The sequence below is a fragment of the Phalacrocorax carbo genome, chromosome 1 (genome assembly GCF_963921805.1).
Source record: "Phalacrocorax carbo chromosome 1, bPhaCar2.1, whole genome shotgun sequence".
Classification (NCBI taxonomy): Eukaryota; Metazoa; Chordata; class Aves; order Suliformes; family Phalacrocoracidae; genus Phalacrocorax; species Phalacrocorax carbo.
Genome location: NC_087513.1, coordinates 116,146,089 through 116,171,477, shown reverse-complemented (window position 1 = coordinate 116,171,477; position 25,389 = coordinate 116,146,089). Strand labels below are relative to the sequence as shown.

Below are 25,389 nucleotides of genomic sequence, written 5' to 3'. Positions count from 1 at the left end.
AGCTTCATGTCCTATATAAACTTAGACATGTACAAAAATGTACTTACTGTGCAAACTGTTCTGTTGAACTTGCTTTAGCTGGTCATTAAGCAATTGCTTTTCTGGAATCAACCTTCCAAGCATCTGCTGAGATTCCTGAATAGAGGACAAGGAGGAGAGAGAAAACAAGAAGAGAAACAGACAAAAAGGTGAGTGAAGGATGACCATAAAGCCTCTCATTTTAATTTCTTCTGAAATTACTCTACTTTGTCTCTCACTAAATTATGTGTAATTGCTATTATTCAACCACTGTATGTGTAGTACTACCACTCAGACATAGTTCTCCGCCCATATAAAAGAGTGATCATATAAAATTTAAGCATATTACTTGAGAATTGATTCTCATCAAATACATAACTTGGCTTGGAATTACTTTAAATTCAGGGCAAACACACAAGGATAGAAGTCAGGAAATGTTAAAACAGCACTTACCAACCATTTAATTCTCATTTAAATAAATGAATATTTACTTTGATCAGTAATAGACAAATATTTACTGTTTATTTAAAGAGGAGAAAATAAATGCTTTCACTTTAAAGGAATACATTATGGCCAAAAGCTATGGAACACAAGCTCTGTTAGATGACAACACTTGAGTCCTAGATCTCTCGACTTAGCACTCTTGAGAGAGGATTATGATCTCTCTCAATTTCAACACACAGTCATAAGATTGTATAACAGTATATTACAGGAGACTCAGAAGATGAGAAATCCCTCCTTTAGTGAATCATATATATGTATATATACGATTTTATATATAACTCTATGATATATAATCCTTGCTCTTTCTGGAGAATGAAGTGCTACTTCATACACCTTTCAGAAGCCTTGACCTCCAACTTCAAGTTGCTAAAACATATTATAGAAGCATGATGTGAAAGAGATTATTTTACAAAAGCCACCTGAGTATCAACATACCATCTTTTAGATAAACTGAGTAATTTGTTTCAGCAGGTGTCCTGAATTGCAAGGTTTTGAGGAATCAACGATCTGGTAATTTCAATTTGTCATGAAGGACTGCAAATGACATAATACAATCCTAAGAATAAACATAACCTAATCGCTTAATACCAGAGTCAGTCCCATGAAAAGTTTTCAGTTGTTGAAACAAGAACACAAGGTTGACTGTACTGACATGACTTTGTAGTTGACCCACTTTAGTCATGGCAGCCTTTGCTTGGGCTTCTGCAGTGTACAGCTCAGATCTTATGATTATGCAATTACTACAGACTAGTGTAATCTCTTTATGTTCCAGAAAACGTACTTAGCACAGCAGAGTCAAGGACTTTACAAATTCACAAAGTATCAAAATGAAAATGAACTAGGCATTTGACTACTAAGAGCTACATGTGTCCTTCACTGTGCAGCTGCATTGCCTACAGCATCAGCAGATCTTTTTCAACCCTTCAAGGATATCGTGAAGGCCAGATACTCCTATCAAGGGACCATTATCCCTTCCTAGAACCAAATGAGGAACTATAATGTAGCACTTTCCAAACTGTCTGCCTGACGGGGCCTACCTCCTTCCCAACAGCCACCATTACCATGTTTTTAAACTACTTGCAAACACCTATCCTTTGTGTTCACACTTTCCCTTCCTCCAGAGCCTCCCACCCGAATACCTGCATGCCCCATGCCATAGTTTAGTACGAAAAATGTAAACAGTATTATTAAATTAGTGTAGCACACAGGCATCATGGAAATGAAGTTTTCAAGTAGTATAACCCAAGAAAGGTGGCATCTTTTAGACTAAATGTATTGATGGATAAACCCCAAGAGGAAAGGAAATCTCCTTTCAAGACACAAGGATATAAAAATTGTATCATTCCAATTCAAGAACCATTTAGATAAGCCAAATAGCAGAATGGATATCAAACTGAAACAGGATTTACAGGAAAAATACCATTCTTCGAGCACAAAAAATTAACATAGGACAATATTTCAGGATGGAATGGAATCCTAACCTTAGCTGTTTAAAGGTCAGAATACTTATAAACTCCAGACTACTCAATCTTAATACACAGAATTGTTTGGAGAGTATTTAAGGACAGAGAATGCCAAGGGATCGTGAGGGTCAAGTTTAGTTTCCTGAAATCACAGACAACCATGTAATATGCCCCTATTTCAAGAGCATCCACAACAAGCTTTTCCACATCCTTTAGTTATACTGAAGAAAAGGATGAAAGAAATTAATAGCATCACCAACACTGAAGTTTCATGCAACAAGAAACTTCAGAGAATTGATAATGTCCCATATAGAAGTAGAAGGCAAACAAAACAATCAAAAACCAGTTCCTGTCAACCTAATGAGGGAAAGTCCTCTTCAGATCCTATGCCCTAAGCATGAGGGCGTATGAGAAATGGAGATACCACTATACATCTTAAGACTCTGCCACCTACCCTGCTTCCAGTACTTCAGAGGAAAGCTAAATTACTTGGGAGCCAAAGTCTTCAATAAGGGATGCAAATAACCCCCGCAGGTAACTAGCAGGGGCCCTGCAGACAGTGTAAACATGATTCAAACAGATACAGTTAAGGTGTTTGGAAGGCGGGATCCTTCCAAACATCCCTGGAAATATCACTCTACCAGATACCACAGATTCATGTAACTAGCACAAATTTTCATCACCCAGGATTAATTGTTACACATTTTCTTCCACAAGTTTAATAAAAATCTATCTTGAAGGTAATTAATAGATTGAAGAGTAATTACTCCTTTGAATTAACTCATCTTTCCATAGCAAGTGTCAGATGTATTAAACTAAAGTATTTCCAAGTGAAGATATATCATCCTACAAAGATAACTGACAATATTGACTTCTTAATCTATTAGAGAGTTTAGAGAATCAAAATCTCCTTTTTAAAAAGTCACTTACTGCTTTAGTCTTTCCTCTACAAATTAGAGAGTAAAATTTACAGGATATTTGAGAAACTCATCTTTTTTTCAGGGGAAAAAAAAATCCACTCTTTTAGGCTCTCCTCAGATGAAATTTGGCCCTTTCTACTAAGCAGGGACACTTCTTTCTGGAATCACAATTGTGATAAAACCCTCAAGCACACTAACTGAAATATTAGTGGTCACAATCAATGATCACCTGAGAGAAGATAATACCACAAAGCCACAGCTATTGCTGCCAACCTAAAAAACCCCAACACCTCAAAACCAAAAATCCAGCAAAACAACTGCCAAGAAAGGCAAGTGTTATTTTCATTACAGAAGAGCTCTTACAGTCATTGTGAATGAAGTGAATAGGCATTAACTAGGCTGCTGGATACACACCATCTAGTACCAATTACAGTGACCAGAAATGGTTAAAAATCACTACAAACGTAGTAGTGATTCCAAGAGTAAAATGTAGACAACTGTGCAATATTCATTGTACTTCACCAGATGTTTCAATAAAATTTCAGTGGTGTCAAAATGCTGAAGACAAAAAAAAAAGGCAATCTGCTTTTCAACCATTGTGACCGGGTACTAAGTAGCACAAACTAAATGTTAGGAAGGCTTAAGAAAGAAGAAGAAATGTCAAAAAAATACTCATACATAAAACAAAAAAACCTGAACTTTCAAATTCTGGTTTGGTTCAGGTAAATGCGCTATATTAATTATGCTTAGAAAGTTGAAATGGAACAGTCGGATTAGCTTTTAAGATGGGTTTTACACCTAAGCCCTCATAACTTAAGTATGAGATTCTCTTTGTAGTGGTAGAAAAAGCACTGAGAGCCCCCATTACTGGCCAAGAATTAATGTCAAGCAATATAAAAATATTTAATAAAGAGAAAAAAACCGAAATCAAATACTACAATTAATCTAGAGACCTTTACAAATGGCAAAGAATATTCTTTCACTAAAAAGAGACATCTAGACAATTCCGTCTTTAATTTGACAGAGACTTTTAGATAAAGAAGTAGGAAAGACAAATGCCAGGGTTAAACCAGGAACTAACTGGTTTAACTGATAATTTTGAAAGTTCATTATAATTTTTTTTTTTTTTAAAAAGCAAGCATCATCAGCAAGCCACTTCACTGAAGTAAATTCTCTCTTTCAGCACACATACGCAATCACCACCAGCAAAATACATTCTTATTGAATGAATTTGAATGAAAATAAAATTTCATTCCCCTCATCCCCCCAAACCCTGTAACATCCTCAGCCAAACAATTTATTTACTGCTCCCCACAACAGGATTCTGTGAGGATGAAGTGATAATCACAGACACACCTTCAAGTGTAGGAAGCAATTCACAGACAAGTCTGAAAAACATTCATGATCTACAACAATTTCTTATGTACAAGGAACAACGCATCATATATTGTGGCAAGTTTGCTTAGGATATTGATGCAATTGAGGAGATCAAAATGCAAGGCTAAGAACAAAATTAGAGAACATTTTCTCACCTGTAGCTGCTGTTGCAAATGGGTGATTTCTGCAATTCTTAGTTCTCTAGATTTATTTGTACTTTCAATTTCTTGTCTTTGGGTAGACAGCCGACATCTGATATCCTGAAGCTTTCCCTCCAACTGATTTTTTTTATCATTCTTTAGGGAAGAAAAAAAAAAAAAAGAAAAAACCCTCTTTCTTACTGGAATGGTTTGTCATGCAAGTCAGAATCTAAAAAGTACTTTCATTCCACATTTAAAAGTTGAAATTATAGAAAATAAACATGGCCACATCATAGTCACTGCTGCACTTGTGTGTTTTATCTGCACTTACCAGAGCTTCCAGCTCAAATTCTAAGGTCTTTTTCTTTGCCTTCAGAACAACTATGTCCTCTTGTTCTTTGTTTCTTTGATTTAGCAGTTCTTGCCGACGATTACGCTCCCACTCAAGTTGCCGTTGCCTCTCCAGTTCCCGTTTTGCAGCCTGTAGCATTTAAAAAACAATATATTAAAGATCTATTTTGAGAAACTACTCTAATCGCTGATATTCATATTCTAATGTGCAATTAAAACATTAATACAAATGCACTGCTAAATTGTGGACTAAATATGTGTCTCTAAGTACTTCAATTGCCCAACTGTTTAAATGCTTACTTGAAAGCACTGCTGAAATGGGGCTTCACTGTATAGCAGATAGGTGACTAAACAGAGTATCACTACATTTTAGTTTCCCAAGATCCAGTTTTCTGATTTAACAAGTTGTTTCATACTAAGACCTCAAGAACTCTCCAGGATAGCATCAAATCTCTTCCCGACCTCCAACATTAGACATTCCGCAGCTTTGCAAAGAATAAAATGCTGCTGCACTGAATGCACCATTATTTGGCAACCTGAAAAAATAATAGCTTTGAGTTACCCAGTATGTGTTTTCTTTAACAAATTAACTGATCACAGGAAAATCATGAATGCCACCAAGTTTTTCTTTGATCATTCAAGCATCGCTTTATATCAAAGAAAATAATAATTATTATTATTTTTAAAGAAGTCCGATGTTAGGATCACACTGTCCTAGACCTTAATGTCTCATCCATTCATTTCACATGGAAAATAAAGAAAGAGACATCTGACTCTTTCTTTACCTTCAAAACCCAGAAATTAAATTTCATTATTTAAATGTTTGCTTACTAAAAATGACAGCAAAATATTTAGTGTTCAGGTTACATTTTGTTCTAATCGAACACAGCCACCAGTGACATAACCACCCTCCTTTTACCCAGTCGGTTACCTCTCTTCTTTCTATTTCTTTCCTCCTTTCCTCTTCTCTCTGCCGTTCCAATTCCCGTTGTTTTTCCAACTGTTTCTCTAACTCCAGTTGCCTTTTACGTTCTTGCTCCTGCCGCTCACGTTCTTTCCTTTCCTGCTCTGCCCGTTCCAGCTGTGCTAGACGCTCTTGTTCTTTGCGTTGCTGCTCCAGAAGAGCCTGCCTCCGTTTTTCAAGTTCTAGATTGCCACGTTCAAAGTTCTCCCGTTTTTTGTCTTCAAATGTAACTTTAATGTGTGGAAACATGGGGCAAAGGAGAATTACACTCTGCTACTGACTTAATTAAAAAAAATCCATATATGCTGAATCAAAGTGAAACAACCCTCCAATAGTACTAGACACAGCTCTCAACTACTGATAATATAGCTCCACAGATTAATTCTAGGTTTTATCATTAGCATTTATTCTGTAGATCCCCTTAAACCCACATCCTTAGGAAACAAAGGTGTGAATTTCAGTTCCTGTTTCTCAGGCTTCTGGGTTTCTCCACAAAGTCCAACAAGTGGGTAAAATTTAGACACACCATTCACCAGCTAATCCTCTGTGAGGACACAGGTTCTGGAGTTCCTCTATACATTTGATAATAGTAGCAGTACAAAAACCAACACTTCATTTACTACAAGGCAAAGAACTCAGCTGATGATATTATCAAAAAGCCCTTATGCAAATGACCAGAATGTATTCCAACTTGGTATGCTCATAAGATTTCTCATTACTGTCAGGACAAGAAATGGTTTGCTAAGGTTCTTGAGCAGATGAACTCAGGAAGACTGGATTCCTGCAGATTCACACCCTCATCACATACCGTCCTAAAAGAATGACCTTAGTTCCAGCACGTGTTCCTTGACATTCTTCTGCAATGTCAGGGATTGTCCTTCCCCTATTCGACATTCCTAGGCCCCTCCCTGACAGTTCTTCCAAATTATTCTTTCCACTTCACCTTCTGTTTCTTTTCATACTCTGCATGTCCCACTCCCATACCCCATATTCTATATTTCACTCCTAACATGCCCATTGTTACATTTTTGGCCTGCAAGTCAAGAGGTAGCACATATTTACTTCAAAGTGTACATGCACTAACTGTTTGAGAAGTGGGCCCCACATCTGCTCAAACAGTTGTATTTTTGTCTTTTTCTAAGATTGGCCCCCTTTCCTATTGCCAATCACCAACTTTCATAAAACTTGAAAAAAAATTAAGCACTTTGATGTCTGTCAAGTTTCTTTAAAACTGGGTTCTAATAATATTAAAGATAGAGACTGATAGAGAATGTGATTATAACCCCCACTGATTTAGGAAACCAAGCAAAAAGGAAAAAAAATATTTATGTCAAGTCAGTCAGTTAAAAGGAATAGGTATAAGTTAAGTAGCATGGACATTAAGATACCATGTTCAAGGCTCAGAAAACTCATACCACTAAGAACACCAGGTTCTAAGACGGCTGCCCAGCAAGCTAGTATGGTTACTCAGCAAAATCAAGGAAGCTACGAGAGATAACAAAACAAAGCACATCCAAAGTATGAAAACAGAGGAGAACAACTTCTAGGAAAATAAATAAGTAGCTATCGGCTTGTGTTACTATGCTTAAGGGAAAGCTTCTAAAAGGTTATAAAAGCCAATGATAAAAACTTTCTTAAATGTCTCAAAAGAAAATAGCCCAACACCTAGCCAGATTTAGCAAAGCCAATGAAGAAGCAAGATGACATTCACTATTAGAAAGTCATCTTTACAATCAAAAATCTATACATCAAACACAGTAAAAGGCTTATAAACTCAAGTTCCTCTAACTGAAAACAGAAATGGCTTTAAAACAAAAATTAAACCAAAAATGAAGGGCAACAGGTTGCCAAACCCAGACAATGCTAATCCATAGTTTAAATAGAAAATTAATCATCTACTAAGCTGTGCTATGCAGTCCATCCTTTAATCAACATCAGTGCTGTAAGATGAGAAGATGACAAGTGCAACACCAGTCTTTAAGAAAAGATAGTATAATGGTCCTGAAAGCTACAGATAAGTCAGTCTACTCCCACACTGGGCGAAGTAGCAGAGGCTACAATAGACAGAGGGTTAGTTAGTATACATGAGTAAACACGATACCATGGAAGAACCAACACACGAAAAAGCTGCCTCTTAAGTCTAATAGACCCAATTGTATCAATAAGCAAGCTAAAAAAGAGATCAGGTCAACGGAAGAATACTTGCATGATTTTGAAGTCTAATAAAGAAACTAAGCCAAGGCAGTGGTTAACCTTCCTGACACTGTATACCAAAATCCTCTGATTCCAGAGACATAAGACTTAGGCCTCAAAGAGCCAATACAAGAGAGTCGTATCTCATCTGTGACTAAATGTTTCACTGTCAGACCTCAGTGAGGTCTGCTTCAGCAGTCCCTGCTATCTCCCTTCATCCTCCTACAGCTAGGAATTACCCAGCAGACTGCCAGCAGCAGTTAGTTATAAAATACAAACCAAAAGTAAATGTTGTATCTGAATTGCTTACATGCAGATCTCCTGAACTAACTTGGTGTGGAAAGAGACAGGTCCTTAGGAACTAACAAACAGTTAAAAGATTAGAATTAAGGGGTGAAATAAATTACCAACTTTCACAATTACAGAAAGATTCTCAGTAGCCTCCTTCAAAGATCTCTACTAGCAATTGTGCTGTTCAGTGTGCAACAATGATCTGGAAGAGATTGAAAAGTAACAAGACAGCTTCTGGAGATGATGCCAGTTAGTAATGGTATTAAAATAAAAACCTGACTGTGAAGAGCTTTAGAAGAATCTCACAAAACTGAGTGATCCAGCAATGAAGAAGCAGAGGAAATTCAGATGTTAATGAATACAGAGTAGCATACATGAGGAATAAAAATAATCCTAACTAAACACATGCAGTCATGAGCTCTAAAATGGTCAATAGATTTGTGGATGCGTGTTGGCATTACTGTGGCAAGTCTTCTAAAATAATGACTCAGACCTAAGCTGTGATCAAAGAGGCAATACGGTGTTAGAAAGCAATTAAAAATGGGAAAATAATTTAGAACTAAACAGAAAAGTACTATTACTGCATAAATCCATCTTCAACTGTGTGGCAATCTGGTCATCTCAGAATAAAATCAGAAAAAGTAAAGAAAGTGCAAAGAAGAGTGATCAGAAGTGTTAAGACATTTCTAACATTTAGCCATTTAGCTTCTAGGAGGCTTTCTATCCTTTCCCCCCCCCCTTCCTTTTTTTTTTGTGTGTGTTTTGTTGTTGTTGTGTTGTTTTTCTTGTTTTCCCAAAAGCATAGCTGCTAAAGCTTATATAAAAAAACCATATTGTTACAGAAACTGCAATGAAACAGGCCTCTGTATGTACACTGTGATCTTTTAAAGAGTTCACAAACCAAAGTATGCTCCACCTAAGTCAGAAGATGTAGGACGTAACAAGTCTTCATTGCGGTCCTATAACAGGGCTGCAAAGTGCTGTCTCTGTTGAGGCTGCACAAAATAAGCAGCCTGAATGTCCCGTCCCTCATAACTCCATTGTCATTAGCACAAAGGATCATGCAACAGTCAGGCATTAGCTGGACCAAGCAATGACTTGGTTATGCCTCTGACACGTCACAAACTGATCTGGAAAGAAAACATTTCTTAATAAGCTTTCATAACTCCACAGCACATAACCTGACGATAACACCTCTCTTACAACAGCACACAATATATCTCTATTTTTGCTTGCTCACTTGGTAATTTCTTTTCCAGTTGCTGCTGTTCTTCTTCTAATGCTGGTTCTTCTGGTAACCTTTGGTCTACAGATACTGAACTTACAGCAGATATGCCACTACCAGAGCGTACTCTCCTGTCAATAAAACAATAAATCCAAGTTGCTTAAAAGAACATATGCCTGCCAAATTTATTTATGATTTAATGATGAAATCATAAATTAAATGCAACGATGTAATGTTTAATGATAATTAATGTTGTCTCAGTGTTGCCCAGATGATTTTACTCAGCCATGGCCATTAAGAAAACAGTATCCTCCAGAGTCCCAACAGCACACATTGGTGAGCTGAGATTCCTAGTTCAAAGTTCACAGCACCATGCAACTCACAGATGTGTTCAACCCCATCCCCAAGATCTTACCTGTGACCAGTCTGAAGTTGAGGAAATGCTGACTTAAACTATAGCAAAATTTGCAAAGACAGGAAGAGCTCACTATAGCCAAACTAAAAACAACCCCCCCACCATGGAATAAGCAAAAAAATTTGTAATCTTTGGGAGAATACTTAAAGAACATGAAGTTATGATTGTACGCAAACACTTCTTCCCACTGCTGTTACCGTCTTCCCACCCATTTTTCCACACACAAAAAAAGTGAAATAGAGAAACAGAAGTAATGAATCACCACTACTACTCACAGATACACCTGTATCAAAATACATCTGACTTGCTACAGCATAAATTCATAGCTTGTTTTGAATTCCAATACATCCCATTTGCTCTACAGAAGTATACGGTTGAACTATAACACTTAAATTCATATGGCCAGACCAAGTAAGTTTTGGAAGGTATACAATCATATAACATTGACCAAAACTGTATTCTTACAAGGAATTCTTGCTACTTTCAGCATCCAATACTTGTAATAAAACCAAAATGCTAGACATGCATTTCCCAACGAGAAGGCGCTCTGTGCCATAGATGCAGTACTTCACTCACAGGACAGCTTTCCCAAATGAAATAAGAATTTAGGAGCACGATTCCAGAATTATAACCAGTTACCTAAACGAAGGCGGAATATACTCTGGAGGCAGTACAGGTGGCAGTGGCTGACCAGACATAGCTACATCAATTAAATGCATAGCCAGAATAAACTCTTCAGCTGTAAGTTTTCCATCTTGATCGATATCAGAAAGATTCCTTTTTAAAAGAAAGGTAGAAAGTAAGTGAATTCTTAAATATTAAAAATCACTGTCAAAAAGCATAGTTTTAACATATTCATTTCCAAATTAATTCAATTTTTCACTACTTTTTTCACACTACTTTGTTTCTTCAAAACAAATGAAAAGCAAAAACCAAATGCTTCACTGTTTCCCAAATTTCTCATGCATGTCTGCCTTGAGACTACCCTAATATCTATGGTTCCTACTCTTTGAGTGCTTCCTATACCATAAGCTGTAAAAGTAATGTTAATAAATTGAGTTTTCTTGAACACCTTGTGAACACCCACTACACAGTATCATGTAGAAAAGAATGTTTGGTAGAACTTTTTGATTTGGTCTCCTCCTTCCCTGGGGGCTCCTATCTCACATTACAGAGCACATATTTGCATCAAAATCAGTGCCATTAACATTCTAGCCCTGATGAGCACAAAAACATTTTAGCATTATGCACATATCAAAAATTATGGAGTAACACCTCTGGGTGGCCTAGAACAAATGCTCCAACAGATGCACAAAGTGTTTTTACTCATATTAAGGTGACACTGGACAAAATTTAACAGCCTAAACTTCAGCTTTGTTTCTCTAGCATGGTGTGCTCTGATCATACATGGAAATCTCCCACGATACTGTGAAAATCAAAGGCAAGCAACTGAAACGTTCTTTTGATGTCTCAAGGTACAGGACTTTATGGGATTTAAATTTGGAAGACTGTTATAGCCCCATTTGATCCATGTTTGTGTTACTGAACCCCTCAGATACAGCACAAGAACAAGCCAGTAGAACGAAAATCTAGCACGCGAGGATGTAATTAATCAGCTATCCTAACAGTTTGGGTCCACATCTTTGCTACGAAAATACCAAAACAGCTGCTACAGAATAGCTGACAACTGGCACATCAGTACTTTGTGCCTCTATGAGTCAGCGAATCCACCCTCAATACAGACAGACAAATCTTGCCCCAGAGAACAGCAACAGTGGTTCCGCTGCCAGAGAGTAAGTATCAGGAAAGAGAGCAATATTTAGGACAACAAAAGCTGTAAAATCCATTCCTTATCTCAGCCTTGGCAGTTCTGCATGTCAAAAATTGAGGGTTATGTTTAGAACTCCTGGAGTACACTGATGTCATTCCTTTGGCCACATAACCTATTTAAGTGCTGGCAACAAGCAGATTATTTTTTTGGCTAATCATCTGCTGGATGATTGGGTTGGTATTTTATTTTCCTTATAGTAACTTTGTTAGAAAACAGAGAAGGAGAGAGTGCTTTTTAAGATACAACAAAAACATCAGTGCTTAGCAAAGAAAGCAAGTGCCATTGAACCACCAACGTGAGAGTGACAACACAGTTGGCATTCTCACAAAAAAGTCAAATGGGTTGGTGAGTTGACAACAGTTTTCAAGCAAAGACTTATAAGGTATAGAAGTTAATTAGAAATAATTTGTAGAGGACAACTGGAAATCAAAAATATACAGAAGCAGCATGAAGGCCATTTGAGAAGTCACCAAATCACAATAACAAAGTACTACCCAAGTAATAAGAAGAAACATTACACAGTACATAGGAAAGCATGGCCTTCCAAAGCAGCAGAGAAGCTAATCCATGTGACAATAAGAACACAATAAACTCCAGCAAACAAGAAGCTGAAAAGAAACAGAGAAGCCCAGACAAATCCTTTTAAAATCCATTATTTTAAACATTTGTAACTCCAGCCCCTTGAAAATAAGCCCTTAAAAACTCACATAAAAGGCAGACAAGCCCCAAAGAAAGTATGGTTCTGGATTAAGCTTCACTTTGTACTACCTGTGCAAATGTACAAGTTTCACTGGTGCTACATCCCATATGGCCAGGGATGTGGAAGACACATGAGGCTGAACACTTGGCCTGCCTAACAACCCCATAATTGAAACCCAATTTACGAAACGTCTATGTGAAGGTTGTAAAAGACGCTCTTTTTTACTTTTGTGAAGTAATATTAATAGAAGCATAACAGTGCAGGTTTTGTTTTATAATGTTATACATTAAAAAAAAACAACATATAGTGATTTATCAGTGGAGAGAGACTGAAGGGGGAGAAAAACCCCATAGTATACAGTATAGAGGTTTAAATACAGTTTCCAGGATGGTAGAAAAGGATAGACTTATTTTTACCATATTGTAGCCAGCTGAGCCTGGGGTAAACTTGACTGCATAAGAATAGTTCTTGCTTGTGGACCTAAAAAAATAAAACAAGGATTAACAGCAAATAAGCAACTTACTGCTTTTCTTGCATTACCACGTGGCTACTACACAAGCAGAACTTAGTTCTGGATAGGTAACATTGAAGAGATGTTACCAGCATGAGCAGGCTATACATACTGCTCTCCCTAGCCCCTCCCCACCTGCTCTCAAATGGAAAACATTAAGAAAATACATAACCCTTCCCGTCTCCACAACAATCACTCAGATTGGCAGGGGTGGAGGGGGCGGAAAGCTACAAAAGGCAAAGAGATGCTCCCAGAACTAGTAAAATTAAGCCAGCGTACCACTGTAGTTTCTTTCGGAAACCGGATAGGCACCCTCATCAGTAGATGAAACTGAACACTGTAAACGGCTGCACAGATTTGCACATAACCCATTGTACCCTTTTCAAGAATCATTTCCCAGTACTAACCTACTTTGCAGAAAATAAAGCGAAGAAGGTGACAAAATGATCCCAGCTACAATAAATATTTACTCCTTAACAAGATCATTAAGCAGTTGGGAGATTTGAACAGAAAAATATTGACGATGACAGCAGAAAGAGTCTCTTACTGTCTGAATAGCAGTCTAAATGCTATTATAATTGGCCTTCTACAGTTCAGAAAAAGGAGACAACAAAAACTGCTTCAATACCTGTTAAGTGTCCACTCATTGTTTTATCATGGCTATTGAACAGCTGTCTGTACTTCAGTCTTGATGACTGAGGTACAGCCCACTCTGCCACAGGAGGCACACTAGAATTAGAAAAAGCATAAGGGGGAGGGGGAAATATAGTTTTAAATTTAGTCACATGAAGATAACAGGTACAACAGGATAAAGTGCCGCAGAGATCGAGTTTTATGCCTGAAATGGCTCTTTTCACAAATACTCCCTTCTATTCCTGAAACCACAACAGCTTTGACTTCTTGTTTGAAGACATTTATCATAATTCAGTGTCTTAGAAGACGTTTTTGGTACAGCTGAATGACAGGCCTAAGAGTTTTGTATTTTTCTTTACTAGCAGGAAATCAAATAGCCTGAACAGTTTAGAGGAGCTAAAAGCTTTTCCCTAAACATACAATAGCCTTACCACAGTCAGCAGAAGTAATATCTCATTTTACCTTGTCTTTAACTGGTTGTCTTGGTCAAATAATTCATAGGCTGGTTGAGGAAAATAAATGTCAAATATGCTGATAACACAGAAAAAAGTAGGAAAAAGCTACACTTGAAAGCAATCAAAGTTTCTTGTAATGGAACTCAACTGACAAATGCAATATTCCCTGTTCTAATTCATCTAGATAATAGGTTGAGGGTTGTTATTTGTAGCTATAATTTCCCATGCTTGAAGGCTGACATGTCTTCATATTGAAAAAAACAAGCACAGTTTTTCTCTCTTTAGGGACATTCAAACATTGTTCTTTTCTGTTAAGGTGGTGGGGTGGGGGCAGGCAGCCAGATTAAATAAGCATTTGTAACAGCATACCAAATTACAGTGTAAAAAAAAAAAAAAAAAAAAAAGACAATAACCAAAACCACCAAACCCCTTTGCCCTGGTACACTGAGCAGATAGCATGGTAAGATCTTTCAAAGTTGAGCTGAGAAGGATTATATGAATACCCTACTTATGGACCTCATATCCTATTCTCACATGACAAAACCCAAAGCAGCTAATACCTCTATTTCTATTTTCTATTTCCAAACTATTGTGCTTTAATAATACCCTTTCACGGGAACAAAGCAAAAACAAGCTGCATCTTAAATAATGAAAATAAGAACTTAAACTTTTTTTTTTAAAAGTGACTGTATAATTTTTATCCGTGTGAATATCTCCCTCAACAGTTGGGTTGGAGATAATAACAGCTGCTGGTCACAGCACCATGTTCTCATTTTTGCAGTTTGTATTAAAGATCGGTGTTGGTTTGTTTAGTCTGCTGTGTTCTGCTGTGATTAGTAACGTTTTGCCTACGAGATTTGTTATGCAAACACTGGTTTTCAATTTTATCTGGTATTTGGGGTTTTTGCTGAAACCGTTACTGTACTTTGGATACCACCTTGCTGAGGCAATTAGCAATTATACCTCCTCCTCTGAGAGATTTTATATGGAGGAAATACAGAATGGTACCTTTGCAATTTTTTCTATGATGTCTCCACCTTTATTACAACAACCTTTTTGTATCTTGAACATCCTTGGGTAGTTAAGATATACTTATTGTTAGTTTTTGGGCATGTTGTTTTGGTTTTGACTAAGCAATTTAAGAATATTGCCCAGAAATCTGCCTCCAACGCTTGACAGTTATGAGTGGCAGGGCATGTGGGATAGCATGGGCAAATACCTAGGTCAGTGGGCACCCCCAGTGTTTTGGAGTTTCACCCCCGAACAAGTGCAGAATCCTCAAAAACTAGTAAAATACTTGGAGAAAGTATGTTGTTACCCTGGGAACTCCAGAGAGACACAGATCACTGCAACGTGCTGGGGCCTGGCCTGTGTACTGAGCCCTGCTCAACAGGATTCAGTGCTCCCAAGGGGAAGAGAAGGTCTCTGGATTGAAAGGCAAAGTGACAGGCACTGCGGCCACTCAAACGCTCAGGACAAGCACTGTGGCTACTCAAAACCCCACGACAACTATTGGAGCTGACTCAGAGAATCAACCCATGCCAGTCACCTCCATACACAAGAAGAAATATTGGAAGCGGACGTTAACTTGTTTGGAATGGGATGATGAAGAAGAAGGGCCGTCATGAGGAGAGGAGGAAGAAGTCATAAAAGAAATAGAGACCACCTGATCCCGGTCCATGAGCGAATTGCAAGATATGTGAAAAGATTTCAGCTGTCAATCAGGTGAGCACATTGTCACCTGGCTGCTCTGATGCTGCTGGGGCCAGTAGCCTGGAACTAGAGGGAAAAGAAGCCAAACAACTGGGTTCCCTTTCTGGGGAAGGGGGAGTTGACAAAGCAATTGGAAAAAGAACACAAGCCCTCAGCTTCTGGAGGTGACTCCTTTCCAGAGTGAAGGGAAGGTATCCCTTCAAAGAAGATGTTACATCTTGCCTAGGAAAATGGACAACTATGGAGAAAGACATCCAGTATCTAAGGGAATTAGCTGTGCTTGAGGTGATTTATGGTGACCTGGACAATCAACGGTCATCCGAAGATACAGACGAACCTGAGTGCACACGACCCATGTGGCAGAAGTTTGTACAGAGCGCACCATCCTCGTATACAGACTCATTGGCAGTAATGTCCTGGAGAGAGGACGAGGCACCAACAGTGGCGGAGGTGATTGATAGGCTCTGGGATTATGAAGCAAACATCTCTTCCTTGCTCGTCTCTGCTGTGGAGAAACTATCCCGAGAGGTCCAGCAACTCAAAGATGATATGTCCTGCTCCCCACCTGTACGGAGTAGTGTCTCAGCTGTTAGGAATAAGCGTCCTTTGGCTCAAAGAAGAGGATACACACCACGGGCCACCCTATGGTTCTACCTGCATGACCACGAAAAGGACATGAGGAGGTGGGATGGCAAGCCTACCTCAACCCTAGAGGCACGGGTACGTGAGCTGCAAGGAAGAACAATCACTCAGGGAGGTTCCTCCAGGAAAGCTGCTGCTCCAGTTTCCGGTGAGCAGGTCCCCAGACAGAGGAGTAGAAGCGCTGATTTTATTTCTGAGCTTAATAGAGAGACTCCTGATTCACATTTACAGGAAGTGAGCTGTGAATGCCATGATCAGGACTAGAGGGGCCCTGCCTCCGGCCGGGTGGAAGAAGGGGATAACCGGGTTTACTGGACTGTGTGGATCCGATAGCCTGGCACATCCAACCCACAGGAGTATAAAGCATTAGTGGACACCGGTGCACAGTGCACCTTAATGCCATCAAACTATATAGGGGCAGAACCTATCAGTATTGCTGGAGTGACAGGGGGATCCCAAGAGCTAACTGTATTGGAGGCCGAAGTGAGCCTGACCGGGAACGAGTAGCAAAAGCACCCCATTGTGACTGGCCCAGAGGCTCCGTGCATCCTTGGCATAGACTACCTCAGGAGAGGGTATTTCAAGGACCCAAAAGGTTACAAGTGGGCTTTGGGTGTAGCTGCCTTGGAGATGGAGGAAACTAAACAGCTGTCTACCTTGCCTGGCCTCTCGAAGGACCCTTCTGTTGTGGGGTTGCTGAACATCAAAGAACAACAGGTGCCAATCGCCACCACAACAGTGCACCGGCGGCAATATCGCACCGACCGAGACTCCCTGATTCTCATCCATGAACTCATTCACTGACTGGAAAGCCAAGGAGTCATCAGTAAGACCCACTCACCTTTTAACAGTACCATATGGCCAGTGTGGAAATCTAATGGAGAGTGGAGGCTAACAGTAGACTACCGTGGCCTGAACGAAGTCACACCGCCACTGAGTGCTGCTGTGCCAGACATGCTAGAACTTCAATATGAACTGGAGTCCAAGGCGGCCAAGTGGTATGCCACAACTGATATAGCTAATGCATTCTTCTCAATCCCTCTGGCAGCAGAGTGCAGGCCACAGTTTGCTTTCACTTGGAGGGACATCCAGTACACCTGAAATCGACTGCCCCAGGGGTGGAAACACAGTCCTACCATTTGCCATGGACTGATTCAGACTGTACTGGAACAGGGAGAAGCTCCAGAACACCTTCAATACATTGATGACATCATCGTGTGGGGCAACACAGCAGAACAAGTTTTTGAGAAAGGAGAGAAAATAGTCCAAATCCTTCTGAAAGCTGGTTTTGCCATAAAACAAAGTAAGGTGAAGGGACCCGCACAGGAGATCCAGTTCTTAGGAATCAAATGGCAAGATGGACGTCGTCAGATCCCAAGGGATGTGATCAACAAAACAGCAGCCATGTCTCCACCAACTAGCAAATGGGAAACACAAGCTTTCTTGGGTGCTGTGGGTTTTTGGAGAATGCATATTCCGAATTACAGTCTGATTGCAAGCCCTCTCTATCAAGTGACCCGGAAGAAGAATGATTTCAAATGGGGCTGTGAGCAACAACAAGCCTTTGAACAAATTAAACAGGAGATAGTTCATGCAGTAGCCCTTGGGCCAGTCCAGGCAGGACAAGATGTGAAAGATGTGCTTTACACCACAGCTGGGGAGAATGGCCCTACCTGGAGCCTCTGGCAGAAAGCACCAGGGGAGACCCAAGGTCGACCCCTAGGGTTCTGGAGTCGGGGATGCAGAGGGTCTGAAGCTCGCTATACTCCAACTGAAAAAGATATTGGCAGCATATGAAGGAGTTCGAGCTGCTTCAGAAGTGGTTGGTACTGAAGCACAGTTGCTCCTGGCACCCCGACTGCCAGTGCTGGGCTGGATGTTCAAAGGAAACGTCCCCTCTACACACCATGCAACTGATGCTACGTGGAGTAAATGGGTTGCACTGATCACCCAGCAGGCTTAAGTAGGAAACCCCAGTCGCCCAGGTATCTTGGAGGTGATCATGGACTGGCCAGAAGGCAAAGATTTTGGATTATCACCAGAGGAGGAGGTGACACATGCTGAAGAAGCCCCATTACGTAACAAACTGTCAGAAGATGAAAAGCAGTATGCCCTGTTCACTGATGGGTCCTGTTGTCTTGTGGGAAAGCACCGGAGATGGAAGGCTGCTGTATGGAGTCCTACACGACAAGTAGCGGAAACTGCTGAAGGAGAAGGTGAATCGAGCCAGTTTGCAGAGGTAAAGGCCATCCAGCTGGCCTTAGACATTGCTGAATGGGAAAAGTGGCCAGTGCTCTATCTTTATACTGACTCCTGGATGGTGGCAAATACCCTGTGGGGCTGGCTACAGCAGTGGAAGCAAAGCAACTGGCAGCGCAGACGCAAACCCATCTGGGCTGCCACACTGGCAAGATATTGCTGCCCGGGCAGAGAACATGGTTGTAAAGGTACATCATGTGGATGCTCACGTCCCCAAGAGTCAGGCCACTGACCAGCAGGTAAATCAGGCTGCCAAGATTGAAGTGGCTGAGGTGGATCTGGACTGGCAACATAAGGGTGAACTATCTCTAGCTTGGTGGGCCCATGACACCTCAGGCCATCAAGGGAGAGATGCAACATACAGGTGGGCTCGTGATCGAGGGGTGGACTTGACCATTGACCATGGACGCTATTGCACAGGTTATCCATGAATACGAAACATGAGCTGCAATCAAGCAAGCGAAGCGGTTAAAGCCTCTGTGATATGGGGGACGATGGCTGAAATATAAATATGAGGAGGCCTGGCAAACTGACTATATTACAGTCCCACAAACCCACCAAGGCAAGCATCATGTGCTTACAATGGTGGGAGCAACAAGTGGCTGGCTGGAAACATATCCTGTCCCCCACGCCACTGCCCGGAACACTATCCTGGGTCTCCAAAAACAAGTCCTGTGGCAACATGGCACCCCAGAGAGAACTGAGTCAGACAACGGGACTCATTTCCGAAATAACCTCATAGACACCCGGGCCAAAGAGCACGGCATTGAGTGGGTGTATCACATCCCCTATCACGTACCAGCCTCTGGGAAAATTGAACAGTACAATGGACTGTTAAAAACTACGCTGAGAGCAATGGGGGGTGGGACATTCAAGCACTGGGATACACATTTAGCAAAAGAAAAGCCACCTGGTTAGTCAACCCAAGGGGATCTGCCAATCGAGCTGACCCTGCCCAGCCAGAAATCCTACATACTATGGAAGGGGATAGAGTCCCTGTAGTGCATGTAAAAAATATGCTGGGCAAAACAGTCTGGGTTCTTCCTGCCTCAGGCAAAGGCAAACCCATTCATGGGATTGCTTTTGCTGGAGGACCTGGGTGCACTTGGTGGGTGATGCAGGAGGATGAAGTCTGTGGCCTCAAGGGGATTTGATTTTGGGTGAAAACAGCCAATGAACTGAACGGCATAATGCAAACTGCTATATAATATTGTGTGTCATCTCTGTGTTGTATCAATGATATCATAGTACAAACCTCCCAATCCATGGAAGATAAACTTTGATGAAATAAGCAAAGTGCAGCAGCAATGGAACGATGACTGACTTGGTATGCAGCAACCCAATGTCACATACACCATCTCTACGGCCCTGAAAGACTGATACGACAGATGGAGCCCAGAGTCATGGACTGGGTGAACTCAATGGGCATTTTTATGGACATTTTATAGGGAAGGTCCATAAACTAAGGGAATGATGACTGCATATTATGTTAAAGGATGGGAAAGGGGAGGGGTGGTGGTTGGTAAGGTTGTGTTGGATCGTATGGGACCTGGGAATGGTGTAAAGGGTATGGAATAAGGGGTGGAGAATGTGCTGGGTTTGGCTGAGAAGGGGTTAATTCTCTTCACCGTAGTGCCTGTGGTGGTCGGGGACCTTCCCAGCTTCCCACGCTCTGCCACATCAGCAGGAGGCTGGGAGGGGCAGCTGACCCTGACCGGCCAGTGGGATGTTCATTGCATACCATGTGACACCATGACCAGTATATTAACGGGGGCAGCTGCAGCTCGGGTCGGGGCGGCGTCAGGGTGGCGGGCGGCTGCGTCACGTGTGGTTTGTTTCGGTGGTTCATTCCCCACCCGACCCGGGGTTTCAGCCCTCTTATTGTTTTCCTTTCCATTGCATTTTTGTTGGTTTTTTTAAAATTTTAATTATTAAATTGTTCTTATCTCAACCCACAAGCTTTACCCTTCTGATTCTCTCCCCCATCCCACTGGTGGGGGAGTGAGTGAGCGACTGTGTGGGGCTGAGTTGCCAGCTAAACGACAACAGCTAGATTTGAAGTTTCCACAAATTAAATGTACTTTGTCTTCCATATGTATATACCTTGATCTGCGAAGTACGGTTACTGTACATTAAGTAATGAAACTCTTTCATGGATACTTAGACTGTAGTTCTGGAATTAAAAATGCTGGAGGACAAAACAGTTGACTCATGTACGCCAAATACCACATGTGTCACGAGTTCACTAGTGATGACTCCGCAGAGTGATAAAAGCAGCGAAAGTGGAATTTTGAATTTCACCCTTCTCAAAACTCAAAATAATTCTCAGCTAAGAAAAAAAAATAGTTCAACTTTGCATTTCAATTTAATCCACTTAGCTCTTCTTCCTCCCTTTCCATAAGCTCTGCAAATTACCTTGCTATCTGTTTTCTCCAAAATAAAACTTGAAGACACACACCAGTTCATCACTCAGCATTCGCAACAGTCTGAAGGAACGTCCCCTTCAGTGCTGACAGACATTTCAGAGTTACTGAAGTAACTGCAATTGAGCTAAGGAAGCTCCAACCCTGCCCAAAGCAGATTCAGAGAACCATGCAATTGCACCTCAGAAAAGAAGTCATCTCACCTGAGGTTGAGGCCTCTGTTGGCAATAAAAGTGACCAGCAAGATTCAGATATAGTTAATCCCAAAACTACGACAGCCGTCTTATAGAATATCTAGAAGCCATTTCAGCTGAAGTTCCCTGAACTTCATTCATTATTAATACTAGAAGGGTTCTTATAGATAAAGCAGATATAACTCCCAGAGGTACAAGAATTTATCAGAGCATCACTACTATGTTTCTGACAGTACTAGATTTCAAAGAGAAAAAGAATTGTTTGCTTTGAAAGATATTTAATCCTATTTGCCAATAATCAGTAGTGGCACTTATCTAATACCAGGGTACAATAAAAACATGTGGCACTAAAATGAAAATAAAAATAGATAATTAAATGATGTCCCAACCCATTTGCTTCTTGCAAAAAAATCTGTAGTACAGACCTGTGAGAAAGTTTTGAATTATAAAGACTTCAGAAAATTACTATCTTACCCTCTCTAATGAACTTTTATTTTGTTAGATACATTTCTTAAAACCATAGTAAAACACATTTTGCCTGACCATACATTTTCCTAGATCATTAAATAATTTAAAAGCCTTTCAGGTGATTTTTCATGCAGAACTTGAAGAATATATAAGCAACAGTTAAGTGAAGTGCATTTAAAATATGAGAACTATTAAATATTTTGCTTTTAAAAATAATCCTAGAGTTGCTAATTTTAAAGAATACTACTTGTCATGTTTTCACACTAACAGGAGGAGTGCCTGTGCAGTATTATACAAGGCAGATTATGTTTACAGAAGCAAATGCTTTTCTAAAAATTAAGTTTTCAAGAGTCTGAAAATAGTGTCAACACATACTGTAAGTTAATTATATTTCAATGATTCACTACTCATGGAGCATTCCTTGTAAAACCACAGCATCCTATGAAATCCTGAAGTAGTATCTCAGCAGGAATTGGTTTCTGCAAGTAAATATTATTTCAGAAAACAACTTTCTGAAAGACAAGTAGTTTTTCCTAACTCTGAGGAAGCAGATACACACACACTCTCTCATTCCATACCAACTCACCTAGCCACATCAAACGATTGTGCCTTTTGCAGTTTTGCGTTTAGCTGCGATCCTGGACCAGATCTACTAAAGGAAGAACTCTTTGGCAATGTGGCTGTAAGAGAATACATGTACTTATTAGTATTAGCATTTTAAACTGTATAATTTCAATGACATTCATTTAGTTTCTAACATCAAATACAAGCATTATGGTTCTTTTGACAGTATCCCTTTTAAAAGTATTGAGATAAGTTAACAGAATCTAACAAAAGAGGTGAACACACACAGGGGCTGCTCTCATGTATATTTACTTTTGCAGTTTTATGCAAACACTGTTGATAACGAATTATATTGTGATTAATGTTAGAAATCATATGTATTCCAGTATATTAAAGTAATCCCAACAAATAGCAGCACTTCAGTAGTTATAAAGAGATAGGAGAGGTCCAATTTCTAGGCAACAGTTGATTGGCAAGCTAACTCATTGGCAAGCTAACTGGTACAAGCTCAACATGACTGACTGGTACAGTATGGTAAGTCCATGTTTCTTCCTATAACTTTTATATAAGTTTGCTTACCAGTTACATTGGACTAAACCAAAGTCCCTACCCAAAGTCGTTTCTTACAGTTAGAATCCCTAATTCCATGTCTACTGTTCTCTGGATCCAAAGAAAATGGCAAAATAGTTTGTTAACAGTAAGATAGTAAACAGAGTCTCAGTATGTAGCATACCAGGATGAGCAAAAGCAGGCAGAGGCTGTATAACAGCAGGAGCTCCATTAGCCAGGGGAGGTACTGCTGCTGCAGGAACAGAAGATACTAATGGTGGAGACATTCCTACTACTGGAATAGATGCCATTGGCACTGGGGCAACAGTTGTAAGAGATGGCATGCTGGCAATACCCCCAATACCTATAAGCAAGAAAAGGAGAAATTTTTTCTCATTTAGAGACTCCTAGCATGACACAACAATTTAACTGCAGCCTGCAATCCAGCAGTAAATGCAGAATTAAAGAGCAAATTGAAATGGAAACCTCCACACTCCCCTTGAAGGAACTCGTACAGTCCGCTGCACCATTGGCGTGGCAGGGGAACATAAAACAATGCAGAGGGAACAACATACTGCTTTATAATGTATGCATAAGATCACACTGGATGCAACACTGACCAAATAAGTCTATTAGCATTTGCTGAAGAAAAGAATTGTTTGCCTTGAACTAAATGAAGAGCAGCACTGTCAACTTCCAGTGAGTAATGAACCCAAAGCCTACATTTAGCCACAGCTGAAAAGAACAAGCTTCAGGATAATGGCTCGCAGCCTATTGTCAGGATGAAACAGTGCAAAGCTAATAGGGTAAAGCACAGTAATGAGGTATTTTAGGTGTAAGCTCAGTTGCATGGATAACAGAGAGGTTAAGGAGGTCCAGTCATGCCAATGGGAAGAATGAGGCTGCGCACAAACAGCTGAGATCAAGTCTACACTGAATAAGAGAAAGATCACAGATTTTGCTGGTTTTCTTGGGGCTTTGACTTTGTTATGCCTTTTTGCACTTAAATCAGTATCTGTTCCATGCGATTTCACTGATTTCTTACAGTCAAAAATGAAAATGTTTGTAAAACTTGTGGAAACAACAACTGATCAAACACTGTTGCACACAGTTCATCAAATGCACTATTCCTTTTTCTTAAGAAGAGCAGTGATTCTCGGGCACCAATCAACTTGAGTCATGACGACAACTAAAACAGAAAGGTGAAGAACTTCTCTCTACAGAATGTAGCAGAACATCAAGGTGTCAAACATGAGGTTCAGTTCATTGTATTATTTTCCTCTCGCTATCCCATTTTCCCTACTCTTTTCCTTGAAATGGTGGTGACATTGGCAGTACTAACCCCTAGAATGGAATCAGCAGCTGTTTTAGCTAATACCAGTGCAGCACTGTTCATAAAATAAAAGCAGAGAGGTACATTATTACCACGATTTCTAAAAAGTCAAGAAAAACATAGCTAATCTTGCCAAAGCTGGAGTTCCCCTAATGAAAAAATAGAGATACATAACAAGAGTTTAAATAAAAACTCCATCATTTTGGAATGCACTAGTCCTGCTACCTGGTCCATCTTTTTTTCCCCACAAACACTTTTGTTTGGAACATATAGGGAGCAGTGTAAGATCTGAAGCAAAGAGGACCTCAACTTAAGTTATTCAATATGGTTGCTAAAAGCTGAGATTTTTTCTGGAGCATGCGCATGCATGTGGAAGCATTTGGGTTTGAGTCCACATACTTTTAGAAGTACTTTTTCCCTAAAAGTTTCTTTTAGAAACTGCAAAACAATCAAATTCAACTTAGGCTGCTATAATACAAGTTAATAAGGAGGAAAACAGAGCACTTACCAAATCCTGGTGCACTAGGCAGAGCAATAGGTGGCTGCTTCATGACAGGAGGCAGTGCAGATGGGAGTTGATAACCTTGTAATTTTAATTTTATAAGTTTCATAGCTATTGAAAACTCCAGCTGATCCATCCTCCCATCATTGTTCATGTCAGCTAGAGCCCTACAAAAATACACAATTTTCACAGTTACATTCTTAAATTATGAACTTCACGAACTGACCTAGGATCATGCACACACAGGCATGAATGTTCAGGACTAATTAATTTCCACCCAAAATAATTATGCCCGGCTGAAAATGGTCATGAAACAAGACACTGTTTAAAACAAAAGCTTCTTGACTTCTTTCTTGGAGTGATTAATAAATACTTTTAAAGTTGCTTTTGAACTTGTAGAGGAACTACAGTGAAGCATTTAGAGAAGGATTAATGTAGTTCTACAAAAACTTGGCAAAATCACACATATGAAACTACATGGTACTACAAACAGCACCAGAGAATCAAATGACTTAGTCTGCAAATCTGTACTTTAGCTACATTGAAAGTAAGATGTTCTTTAAATCTGAGCACTGTACTAAACACCGTTACATCTGCAAGCATACAAATGTGTTTTCAGTTAAACAATAGTACTCAAGATAAAACACTGAGCCTAGACCTTGAATAGGCTTTCATGTAAAGTAGTCTGACTTAAACAGTCGTCTTTTTGTTTCTTCATTTGATGCTTAAGAAAACCCTGCTCAGCAGGGAA

The 25,389-nt window shown here is 39.9% G+C and overlaps 1 protein-coding gene across 6 annotated transcripts in view; it reads right to left on the bottom strand.

Moving 5' to 3' along the window:
* ITSN1 (intersectin 1) overlaps positions 1-25,389 on the bottom strand; it is a 153,508-nt gene that overhangs the window by 78,328 nt on the left and 49,791 nt on the right. For 5 of the 6 annotated variants that reach the window (XM_064471109.1, XM_064471099.1, XM_064471092.1 and 2 more), the window contains exons 5-15: positions 24,645-24,805; positions 22,988-23,167; positions 22,277-22,370; positions 13,532-13,632; positions 12,809-12,872; positions 10,501-10,638; positions 9,462-9,577; positions 5,705-5,967; positions 4,754-4,903; positions 4,438-4,578; positions 48-135 (exon numbers count right to left, since the gene is read on the bottom strand). In XM_064471109.1, the coding sequence (XP_064327179.1) occupies positions 48-135; positions 4,438-4,578; positions 4,754-4,903; positions 5,705-5,967; positions 9,462-9,577; positions 10,501-10,638; positions 12,809-12,872; positions 13,532-13,632; positions 22,277-22,370; positions 22,988-23,167; positions 24,645-24,805 (1,496 nt within the window). The remainder of the gene's footprint in view (positions 1-47; positions 136-4,437; positions 4,579-4,753; positions 4,904-5,704; positions 5,968-9,461; positions 9,578-10,500; positions 10,639-12,808; positions 12,873-13,531; positions 13,633-22,276; positions 22,371-22,987; positions 23,168-24,644; positions 24,806-25,389) is intronic. The other variant, XM_064471123.1, reaches the window with a different exon arrangement.